Source organism: Athene cunicularia, assembly GCF_003259725.1.
Source record: "Athene cunicularia isolate RWA chromosome 3 unlocalized genomic scaffold, athCun1 chr3_part1, whole genome shotgun sequence".
Lineage (NCBI taxonomy): Eukaryota > Metazoa > Chordata > Aves > Strigiformes > Strigidae > Athene > Athene cunicularia.
Genome location: NW_020799097.1, coordinates 124,737,666 through 124,750,053, shown reverse-complemented (window position 1 = coordinate 124,750,053; position 12,388 = coordinate 124,737,666). Strand labels below are relative to the sequence as shown.

At 43.1% G+C, this 12,388-nt stretch overlaps 1 protein-coding gene across 1 annotated transcript in view; it reads right to left on the bottom strand.

The window, feature by feature from the left end:
- The window catches only part of HNRNPLL (heterogeneous nuclear ribonucleoprotein L like), a 24,823-nt gene that overhangs the window by 4,899 nt on the left and 7,536 nt on the right, over positions 1 to 12,388 (bottom strand). Inside the window, exons 4-6 of the mRNA XM_026844454.1 lie at positions 5,659 to 5,755; positions 5,496 to 5,568; positions 1,521 to 1,592 (exon numbers count right to left, since the gene is read on the bottom strand). Coding sequence (XP_026700255.1) covers positions 1,521 to 1,592; positions 5,496 to 5,568; positions 5,659 to 5,755 — 242 coding nt within the window. The remainder of the gene's footprint in view (positions 1 to 1,520; positions 1,593 to 5,495; positions 5,569 to 5,658; positions 5,756 to 12,388) is intronic.

Sequence of the window (12,388 nt, the reverse complement as noted above, 5' to 3'; positions counted from 1 at the left end):
AAAAAAAAAAAAAAAAAAACACGAACCAACCCCACCCTAATCTATTCCCTTTGATGTTCCAAGTCTCTTCTTCAATTACTAGACAAAAAGGAAGGAGCTGTTTCATAGTATTGTTTTTATACACAAGTGAAAAAAAAGTCTTTCAGTAATTATAAAGATAGTATCTTCCCTACACCATACAAAATATTTGAACATAAACCTATCAGAAGAAATATTTAAAATAAACCTCCAGCAATATTGCCATTGTCTACATGACATCAAGAAAGAGTATTACAAAGTAGGGAAAACAAACCAGGAGGAGTGAACTTTTAGCCAGAGGTCAGGAGAGATGACACAGCTCTTTTTACAGAGACAAGAGATTAAGTCAGAAGACTGTCTCTCTACAAACAGCTCATTTGAAAGAAACAGGAATACTTAAACCCCTGCATTAACGCCAAATGAAGCTGTCCTATTTTCCACTACAAGCAACATGACAAGTTTCACTGAAATAAACAATTTTTTTTTTTTTAATGAATAGACATTACTGGTATTCAAAACTTGTTTATAGAAAACATCAGTATTACAGACCAAGGAGAGGATCCTTGTTCTTCTGAGACAAAATAATATGAAATTCATATAAGCCAAGTATAAAAGGAATCTTTTCTCCTTTTTTCCCCAGCAAAAAGCAGTAATGAGAGGAACACAGCAGTATAGGAGGAGACAGCCACATTACTTAAGGTAGAAGGGTGTATATCATAAGAATGAAAAAAGAACATCAGTGAATACAAGGTAAAACTTGGAAATTCTGGAGATTTGAAGAACCTTTTCAAAGAGTAGGTGGAAGATCAACCTACTGTAAAATACTATAAATACATTTGCAAAGAAAGAGGCAAGACAAATCACATTGCATCTGGTAGTTAAGAGAGTGAATAACTAATAAAGTCAATCTACGTGCAGACATTAGTTTCTCAAACCTGAGGTCTTGGTCCAACACAGGAAAGTGACAGCAGATCTTCATTTACAGTTAGCACTGGTAACAACTGCAGCACTTCATAGCACTAATACCCAAACATCATTCTTATACAGTCACACAGCTGTAACTTTTCAGAATTAGCTAAATTAGAAGAAACACAAAGCCCACAATTCACAGCTTTGCATGTAAGAACATCAAAGAGCTCTGTGTTGCATCAAACCATTGATCAAGCTATGTTGCCATTTTCTAGAACAGAACTGCTTTCCCAGTACAGATGTAATTTTCCATCCACTGCTAGAGTGATGGCAACTGAAAGGCAACATTCTTCCAAGGAATAAATTTGTAAAATCAGATGCTCTCCATGAAAGGAAGAAGTATGGCAATAAATGCACATAGCTTTCAGTGAATGACCAGCATTTTCAGGATGTGGACTGACAGCACCATACATACACCACAATAGTGAACTACTCATGCTGTAGGGGTCCACAGTGAACCACTGATTGAATATTTAGAATTCCACATAACATGTAAAAAAAATCATAACCACCTGTCATCCTATGTTACTTACCATAACCATCATGTCTAAACGATGATGGATGCTCTCCCAAAATAGCTTGCCTCTGGCGGCCCTTCCCTCTATCTAACATATGGGAAGGGAAAGAAAATAGTTTAGTACGCACAACTATGCACTCGATTTCTCCAGTTAAGACACAAAGCTTCTAGTTAAGAAGCAAAAAAGTAATTTGAGTCCTTGTTAACTTTATAAATGATTTCTCATTCATTATATGTCCAAAACCACAAGCTGTAGCCCTGGGACACCAAAATTAAAAGACTGCCATCCATATAACAAATTGCACTTAAGTTGATTGGGGGCAGTGGCCAATGAGGAGATGCAGACATTTAAAATTTATGGAAATACCCAATAGTTTTCCTAAACAGACACCACACATTAGTATAGATAGCACCATACAGCAGGATCTACCTAAGTGTCTCTTAAAACAAATTTGAAATGCAGTACTTTTGAAAGACAGTACCTGAATCATAATATTAGCTTCAACAGCAACACATTTTCAAAGTGGGCTTCTTTCAAGAAGTTTCAGCATAAGCCAACAACAACCTGTATTACATGGTTTCATAATCAGTAAACAGAGAGCATTACATATGTGTACATATATATTTACAGAACACCTACTGATTTATGGGCTTGCCAAAAGGATTGTACATTATTGCATTATCAGCAGCATGTAACAGTTCAACTGAAGAAAAACATCACTGAATAATGCACTTAAACAATGGTCAATCCTTTAAGAAAACCCAGTCCTCTAAGATATAAAGTTAAGCAAGGGGTCTACATTACTGGAGGAAAGCAGTGCCTCACAACCAAAGCTGTATTTTCTAATCAGATCCACGCTGCATGACAAACAAAATCTGAACTTCCAGATTTCTTTGTGGTAAGCATCAATTGATTTCTCACAATTAAAAAAGCTGTGTTGAATGGAGCAAGACATCTATCAGATTACAACAGTTTCCAGGAAATTTAAGCAGCTGAAAATGCTGAAAGTGGCAACTCCACCCAATGCAGCTGGAGGTATTTCCCCTGAAAAACAGGAACTATTCACATTAGACAACACACAACAGTGGGAGATGAAAACACATGTGTCCTTCCTGCTCAGAATTTTGAGGACAGGTTCCAAGTCAGACATTTAGGTTGGCAATACAGCCTGATGAGAGAACAGTTCCGAATGCCTTCAAACACATAGAATAAAGATTACTTCTGTCAATTTTTGGTTTTCCATTCCCTTGTCAGGGTAACACCTCTCTGGTTTGTGGCTCTATAAAGCAAATGGGCAGTCTTTAAGCATTTAAACTGCATGCAGTAATCATCTTTCAGAAAAATCAAGTTTGTAATTCCAGTCTGTGGAGCTAAATACTTTGAAACTGCACACAGTAACAGACCATATTCTTCAAATAAAGAATTCTGGGAGAACATAGTTTGACAAATACTTCTCCCTCATGATGGTGTAGTCTACTGTTCTCTCCGTCCCCTTCTCATACTTGTTCCTTCCTTAAACAACATCCCTCAGTTGTGCCAGTACAAATACTTGTGCAAATAGGCTCTGAAACATGAAAACTGATCTCCGTTAAAAATAATTCTGAAAGGAAAGATTCTTTATAATTTAGCTCAAGTTTGGGGATTGTTGTTTTTCAGTTTTGGTTTTAAATCAGGTCCTTGAGTCACTGTGTATGCTGGTATTACCACCAAAAAAAATATGCTCCAAACTACAGTTTGAACTTTCTGGCTAAAACCAAGCAGAATACTAAAAGTCAGGTGGGGATTTTTTGGTTCAGTCTAATGCAATACAGGTTCATAGCAGCAGGCAATTGTTAGAAAGTTTACTTAAGTGGAGAAATACTATGCAGAAGTCTGTAATTTGTTCCAAAAAACAACTAAACCCAGTTATTTAAGAAAAAAATCATTAGCCAAATGCATTTCTTTCCTAAAATTTGAGGGAGGGTGTGAAATTCTGAAAGGATATATCAGCATGCCTCTCCTCCAATAGAAATTCCTTTGGGCTAAGATCTTGTTTGCTGCAGTCAGATCCCTACAGTTTGAGTCACGTTAAGTTCAAAGCCAGACAATGCTAATGCAAGAGTAAACTGAACAATAAATACTTCATAATCCAAAAGGATTATTTTACAGAAAAATTTCTCTAGACGCCTGCTTTATGTACATTTCTGTGTTCATTATAACAATTTATATTACCATTTTTCTAGATAAATGTATGTGGGCCACAGTAAATATACAGTATAGCATGATATATAGATATATATATCTAATACAAGTCAAATTCTTTTTCTCTTATGTGTAATAGTGACGAATAGAAAATAGAGACAGACGGTCAAAGTAACAAAAGAAAAACAAGAGTGACAAATCTTGAGAAAGAGCAAGCTGTACCTATCCTAAGTTTTTCATTTTCCACTGTTTTCTCTAGCTTGGGGAACATTTAGTTCATATAGCCATATCCATCTGCAGACCAATTACATAATGTAATTACATATGCACAATGTTACCAGTCAGCCTCCAAACACTGCAATGATCAAAAGATACGAGGATCAAAATAATCCTTCAGATTTTTCAAATTCAAACCTTCAGATTTTTTTCTTGCCCTTGAGTTTTTTCAAAATTCCTTTTTTAACTCAGAAATTTGAGAAAAAAATTAATCCTGATACAAATAGTCATAATCTACAAGCTGCAACCAATACTGTAGCTCCCTTGTTAACTTTTTACAAAACCTTCATTTTGAAAATTCATGTCCTAAGTTTTTAGTTTACAACAGATTTACAAGCCCAGCGTCTCTGCAGTATTACTTTGGAAGTGCATATCACTTGAGACAGCCAAAGCCCTGGTTCTCATATAGCCTTTGATAAGTAGATACTCTATCTTGGACACATGGTCTTCGCTTTTCTAACTTTACATTGCACACATTATCATACATAAGTTACTGAACACTGCACTCAATAGTTACAAATTTTTTCTTTTTAAACACTTTACAGGAGTTAGTCTACACAGCAGTTTGTCTTTACATATATAGTCACAGTTTCCACTGACATCAGTTAAGCTCTGGCAATTTTTACAGCTGAGTAAAAGAGACAGTATACCTGTTTCAATTATGAATCTCCCTATTTCAGTACTTAAATATAACTACGGGGAACTATCTGATACTGCACTGCTCAGTTCCACTATCTATCTACAGATAAGGATTAATTTTCCCTACTACTAAACAATATTTACACTGTTAAGACTGAATGCAACTCTCACATACAGAAAGTAATAAAAAGATTACAATGTCAATGATATCAACAAGAGAGGTTCTTAATTTTGGAGGTTCTCAATTTTGCAGTTATAATTTTAAGGGAAATAAGACCAGCATACATACAAACTCGAACAGAATGTGTACAGTCTATCATGTTATTCATCCCATACAAATCTGAAGTACTGAAAGTGTCCTCCTTTAAAAACTTGTGGTGGTGGTGGTGCATGCAGTATGCAGACAAGGTGAATTGCAAGTCTGAATTTTTTCAGAGGGTTTTTTTTGTTTGGTTTGGTTTTTTTGCTGATGCCGATGTGGTGCATGATGAAGTGTAGAGTCAGCCTGCTGAAGTCGTCTATCCTTCTTAATGCCTCGTCCAACATAGGGGAAAAGAGTCCTTTCGAAGGAGAAGCAGTGTGCAAGTTTGTAGTTTGTAAGAAATAGTCTGTACCAGGTTTCCTCTCCTCCAAAGAGAGAGAGCTGCTTGGAGAAATGCAAGTCCTTGAGAACTGCGAAGGTGCTTGCAGGTGTGGGCTCCTTGTTGAACTAAGTGGCTCAAGCACACGGCAGTAGGGGGCACTAGGGCTCAGGGTTAATTTCCTGGCTTCTCAACACAGCCTTCAGCAGCACTGGCTTGCTTTGAAATGACTATTGCCATACAGCCTGACCACGTGTCAAGGATTGTCATTAGTATAGTCAAACATCTACAGTGATAACATAGGAAAACCTACCTCGTCGGCCCAGATACGGTTTAGTGTAGTCCCAACTATCATTGTCGTTTCTAATGACATTAAGTCGAGTTGGCTGTTCAAATAAAGTAAGAGTGAAAAAGGTTACATCTTCATTATATATATACTTTTCTAGTACAATTAAAAGAGAAAGTCCAAGCATTACCCTTGCATATTCAATTTTTAGTGTGCAGCATCCTGCATAGATATCTGCTCCATTGAGTGCAGCCTTCGCCTTCTGGGCACAAAACACTGATTCAAACATACACATCCATGTTAAGGATTTTTTTTCCCCAGGTGTCTCATTCACATCCCTTTCTTTTGATATGGCTTTATTTTTGTAGCCTACAGATATTTCACTACATACCTTAATACAGACTTTAATATAAACCAACCAAAAAGTATATATGGGTTTGACTTATGTTAAGCATCTAGTTTTGATATGTAAGCAGCAAACTAGACCATTCATAAATTAGTAAATTCTTTAGTGTGGATTATATAGATACAAGCCTTCTTTATGCTTTGATCTTATGCTGTTTGGGAGGGGGTATTCTGGTGGATTTAGTAATTTCCATCAGAGGACACAAAGTTACCAGCAAGCCTAGAGAATATCTGAAAAGAAAGTTTGAAGGGAAAGTTCAAGCTACATCATTTGGGAAGGGATCAGAGCTAGGGGTCAAGGTGGCATGACTTAAGACAATGCATCTCTGCTCACAGCTAGCATTAGCTAGACACTTGTGGGTAAGGAGAACATGAACTCAGTAGCTGCTTTACAGCAAAAACAACTAAGAAAAAGTAAGCCCTTTTAGCTTGTTAGCCAAATAAGACCACAGAACTAAGGGAGAGACTTTGAATGAACAAATAATCATCTTGCATCAAAAAATACAAGCAGATTGCTTTAAATCCACTGCTCAAGGCAGATGCATTTACCAGGCTATTTCATATCTTCTATATACTTTAAGATTAGTTCTATGACTAGCAGAAAAATGTACTTGAGCCTTGGCACATGGCAATCCATGATCTTACACACGTTCAGTAACATATAGTGACAGAAAGTCTGAACCCTACAGCAGACATTTTGCACCGTCCTTTAATATCATTTAGTGACATTTTGGAAGTAGTCTTTATAAACAGCATATCCCTTGTTCTACCACATTCCTGCAGCCCAACTTATTCCAACATGATGCAGGTTCGGTTCACTGTGGAATTTAACAGCGAGAAAAGTTAAGCTTCCTAGACCCCTAAGAAATTGTTTGACACTGACTAGAACTGTCAGAGCACATCCTCAAAAGTAATAGGTATGGCAATTAGCAATGAAATTTGAGTAAATTTTTGAACTTTTCAGACAAGGCTTCTCTTGAAGCTCACTTGCTTCCCCTCCCCCCAAACTGTTTACCTACACTGCTGCAGTATTTTGCTCACATTCGTGAGTTTTCTTGCAATTGCTAGTTGGTTTTGTTTTTAATAAAAGGCATGTTGCAAAATTTAATTCAAAGGACAGAAGTATGGTAGTTCCCAAGTACGTGCAGGATGCTCCCAACTTCCCTAGTCTTTTCGTAAGATGCAGAATAACCCCCGACTGTACAAGTCATCTTATCCAGACAACACCGCCTGCCACAAACTCATCACACTATCACAGTAAGTCAAACTACAGTGTTAGGACATAGAGTTGAAGTCTTCTACATAGATAAGCAACAATTGGTTTGCTTTTATGGAAGTGTGGTGGTTTAGGCCCTGCCAGCATCCGAGACCACGCCGCCATCGTCCCTCCCCCACCCTCAGACCGGACGGGGCAGGGAGTAAAATATAAATCCCGGGGTTGAAAGAAAGAAAAATTTAATACAACAATGTAACAAATAATAAACTGAACAACAACAACAGTAATAACAATGAACAGAATAAGAGATATACCGCATGGAGTAGAGCAAGTGAGGGCACTGACCATGAACACCACATGTCCCCCCAGCTCTTCCCGCGCTTGGTGCCCAGACTTGACATCAGTATGGTATTGAAAAACCCAGCTAGAGCTCCCTCCCCACATTCTGGAGAAACTTAACCCTATCCTAGTTGAACCAGGACATAATCCACCCCGTTATTCTATACCATCTGCATAATGTCCAGCTGCCATTTAGCACTTAGCAATAACAAACCAACAGTTTACAAAGGCACAGCATAAATCACGGCATGTTCTCACCCAGTCCCCCTGTGGTACGCATTGGACCTCTCCATCATCCTGCATCACCCACGAGGTACACCCAGGTCCTTGAGCAAAAGCAATCCCGTGGATGGGTTTGCCTTTGCCTGGTGCAGGACTAACCCAGACCATTTTTCCCAATACATTCCTCATGGCGTACCACAGGGACTTTAACCCCATCTACAGCACATGGAAGTTCTGACTGAGCCGAGCCAGCTTGACTGGCAGATCCTCGTGTTGACTAACCAGGGGGCCTTTGCTAGATGCATGTCCAGTCTTTGAAGGTCCCACCTCCCAGTGCTTTCAATGTGGTTTTTAACAGTCTGTTGTAGCGCTCGATTTTCCCAGAGGCAGCTGCGTGGTAGGGGATATGGTAGACCCACTCAATGCCGTGTTCTGACTCAGTTGTCTGACTCAGTTCTCTCTGGGGTGCCATGTTGCCAAAGGACTTGGGTCTCAAGGCCCAGGATGGTGTTCCGGGCGGTGGCGTGGGGCGCTGGGGAAGCTTCCAGCCACCCAGTGGTTACTTCCACCATTGTGAGCACATGGTGCTTCCTGTGGCGGGTCTGTGGCAGTGTGATGGAGTCGATCTGCCAGGCCTCTCCATATCTATATTTCAGCCATCGCTCTCCATTTCGCTGGGGCTTGACCTGCTTGGAATGTTTGATTGTAGCACACATCTCACATCCGTGGATGATCATTGCAATGGTGTCAATGGTGAGGTCCATCCCTCGATCTCGAGCCCACCTGTATGTTGCATCTCTACCTTGGTGGCCCGAGGTCTCGTGGGCCCACTGGGCTATGAACAGTTCACCTTTGCGCTGCCAGTCCAAGTCCACCTGAGCCACTCTAATCTCAGCAGCTTGGTCTGACTGCTGGTTGTGTCGATGTTCATCAGTGGCCCGACTCTTGGGTACATGGGCATCCACATGGCGCCCCTTCACAACGAGGCTTTCCACACGGGCTGCAATGTCCTGCCATACTTCAGCAGCCCAGACGGTTTTACCCTTATGTTGCCAGTTATTCTGCTTCCACTGCTGCAACCATTTCCACAGGGTATCGGTGTAGAGGTAGAGCCTCAGCCACTCTTCCCACTCAGCAATATCCAAAGCAAGCTGGATGGCTTTCACCTCTACGAACTGGCTTGATTCACCCTGTCCCTCAGCAGCTTGTGACCTGTTGTGTGGGACTCCATACAGCAGCCTTCCATCACCAATGTTGGATCCATCAGTGAACAGGGCATATCGCTTCTCCACATCGGGCAGCTCATTATATGGTGGGGCCTCCTTAGCACGTGTCACCTCCTGCTCTGGTGACATCCCAGAATCTTTGCTCTCCGGTAAATTCATGATCACCTCTAATACTCCTGGGTGGCTGGGGTTCCCTATTTGAGCCCGCTGTGTTATCAACACAACCCATTTGCTCCACATGGCCTTTGTTGCATGATGTGTAGAGGAGGCTTTTCCTCTGAACATCCACCCCAGGACCAGCAGTCGGGCTGCCAGGAGGAGCTGTGTTTCAGTGCCAACCACTTCTGAGGCAGCCCGAACTCCTTCGTACGCTGCCAGTATCTCCTCAGTTGGTGTATAATTAGCTTCAGAGCCTTTGTATCCCTGGGTCCAAAAGCCCAGAGGTCGGTCTCAGGTTTCCCCAGGTGCTCTCTGCCAGAGGCTCCAGGTAGGGCCATTCTCCCTAGCTGCGGTGTAGAGCATGTTCTTAACCTCCTGCCCTTCCTGGCCTGGCCCGAGGGCTACTGCCTAGGCAATCTCCCGCTTAATTTGTTCAAAGGATTGTTGTTGCTCAGGGCCCCATTCAAAATCGTTCTTCTTACGGGTTACGTGGTAGAGAGGGCTCACAATCGGGCTGCAGTTCAGGATGTGCATCCTCCAGAACCCCACAGCACCCAGGAAGGACTGAGTCTCCTTTTTAGAGGTTGGTGCGGCCATGGCTGTTATCTTCTTTATTACCTCCACTGGGATGTGGTGACACCCATCTTGCCATTTTATTCCTAGGAATTGAATTTCCCTTGCAGGCCCCTTAACTTTTTTTTGCTTGATGGCAAAGCTAGCCTTCAGGAAGATTTCAATTATCTTCTTTCCTTTTTCAAAGACCTCCTCGGCTGTGTTCCCCCCTACAATGATATCATCAATGTACTGCAGGTGTTCTGGAGCCCCACCTTTCTCCAGTGCAGTATGGACCAGTCCACGGCAAATGGTGGAGCTGTGTGGTTCCACCCCTGGGGCAATCGATTCCAGGTGTACTGGATGCCTCTCCAAGTGAACGCAAACTGTGGCCTGCGCTCTGGCGCTATCAGAATGGAGAACACGTTAGCAATGTCAATCATGGCGTACCACTTGGCTGCCTTTGACTCCAGTTCATACTGGAGCTCCAGCGTGTCCGGCACTGCAGCACCTATTGCTGGCCTAACTTACCTGAAGCCACGGTAGTCCCCGGTTAGCCTCCATTTGCCATTAGGCTTTCTCACGGGCCATACAGGGCTGTTGAAGGGTGAATGAGTTTTGCTGATCACCTTCTGGCTTTCTAGTTGACAGATCAGCTGATGGATGGGGACCAGGGAATCTCGGTTTGTGCGGTACGGATGCCAGTGCACTGTCTTGATAGCAATCGGCACTCACTGCTCCTCAACCTTAAGCCGCCCCACCACTGAGGGATCCTCTGAGAGGCCGGGTAAGGTGGACAACTGTTCAACCTCCTCCAGGGTAACTACACCAAAAGCCCACCGGTACCCTTTTGGGTCTCTGAAGTACCCTCTCTTGAGATAATCTATGCCCAGGATGCACGGGGCATCTGAGCCAGTCACAATGGGGTGCTTATGCCAGTCCTTCCCAGTCAGGCTCACTTCAGCTTCCAGTAGGGTCAGCTGTTGGGATCCCCCTGTCACTCCAGAGATGCAGATGGATTCAACCCCACTGTAGCTCGATGGCATCAGGGTGCACTGTGCGCCAGTGTCCACCAAAGCCTTATACTCTTGTGGGTCTGATGTGCCAGGCCATCGGATCCCCACTGTCCAGTAAATCCGATTATCCCTTTCCTTCACCTGACTGGAGGCAGGGCCCCTCTAATCCTGCTCACCATCACTCACTTCTTGTAAGAATGATTTACTGGTCCCCTCAAGAGGGTCAGACTTAATGTTGCCCATTCTATTCTGTCTGGTGGATTTCTGACTGGACACTGGAGCTGCGCTTTTCATGGAAGAAAAGAAAAAAAAAGACCTTTCATGATGGTCTTCGCTTTCAGCTGCTCTACTCGTGCAGCTAGGGCAGCAGTGGGCTGTCCATCCCACCTCCTCATGTTTTCTCCATGGTCGTGGAGGAAAAACCACAGGGTACCTTGTGGTGTGTACCTTCTACTGTCCTTGAGTGGGGAAGCATCTACTTCTAATGGCTGAGACATCAGCCTGTGCAGGTGATACGTAGGACATGTCCTATTCCACTTTCTGGAGCCTCTGAGACAGCTTCTTTACAGCTGAACCCCAGGAATGTTGAGATGAAGGGAGATTTCCATCATATTGCCACAGCTGGCCAACCACTTCATCTACTGTTTGAGTGTGGGTGTCTCGCCACCAGGACGCTGCTGCCAATGCTTTCGAGTGTGCTTCTGGTGCACTTTGTGGGAACTTTCGCCACATCAAATGTGTGCAAGGGGCCTGATCTGGGTCCATGGGTGACTGCTCATCATTCAGATCACCATAAATCATATCAAACACAGCCAGTTCCCTGAGATTCTGAATGCCTTTTTTCATGTTGGCCTACTTGCCTAACCGACATAGGATATCATCCTTGTATGGGTATGTCTCCCTTACACTGAGCAGGAGTCACCTCCAAAGGCTGAGGTTTTGAGTCTGTTTCCCTATTTCCCTAGCCAAAGATGCCAGCTGCTTGGCCTCTCTCCCCTCCATTTCAAAAACACTAGCTCCACTGTCCCAGCATCGGAGCAGCCAGGTGCAGTTCCTTCCACATATCTTGCAACTCACGCGGGGATAGATCAGATGATCACCTCTGGCCCTTCCCCCTGTTCCCATACTGGGCCTGGCTCATCCCCATCCCCCACTTTGCAGGCTGACATTTTTGGTGTATGTGGTTTTCTGTATTGGGGTGACTGATATTGACACTGCTTGTCCCTCTGGACCAGCTGCTGCATTAGTTGGGGAAACCGATACTGGCATTGGCTGTCTCTCTGGCTCAGCTGCTGTATCAGTAAGTTCACTTTCAGATCCTACAGCCCTTTCTCCCCCTTGAGGGCAGTGAGTAATGTTGAAAAGGACACGGTAGGCATGGGCAAGTCCCCAACACATTGCAGTGAGTCGTGTCTCCTGGGTTTTGTCAGATTAGCAACACACCTTTTTTAAGCGCTCCACCAGTTTATCAGGACTCTGCATTTGTTTGGGAGTGAAATTCCAAAGCGCTGGGGGTGACCACTGACCCAGGCATTTGCCCATCTCTTCCCACATACCTTGCCACTCATAATTATCTGACCTCGGGGCAGGTTTCCAGGCACTGCTATTGTTGAAGTGCCGCATGGTCCAAAACAAGATCTGGCAGACACCCAGAAAACATTGTGCCGGAAATACACTGGCCTGGATGCTCCAAGGATAGTTAAAACTCTCAAAAACCGAGAGGATCTCTTCCCCTGGCTCACCTATAGAGGGGGTGAGACCCCTAACAAAAGCCCAGGCAGCAAA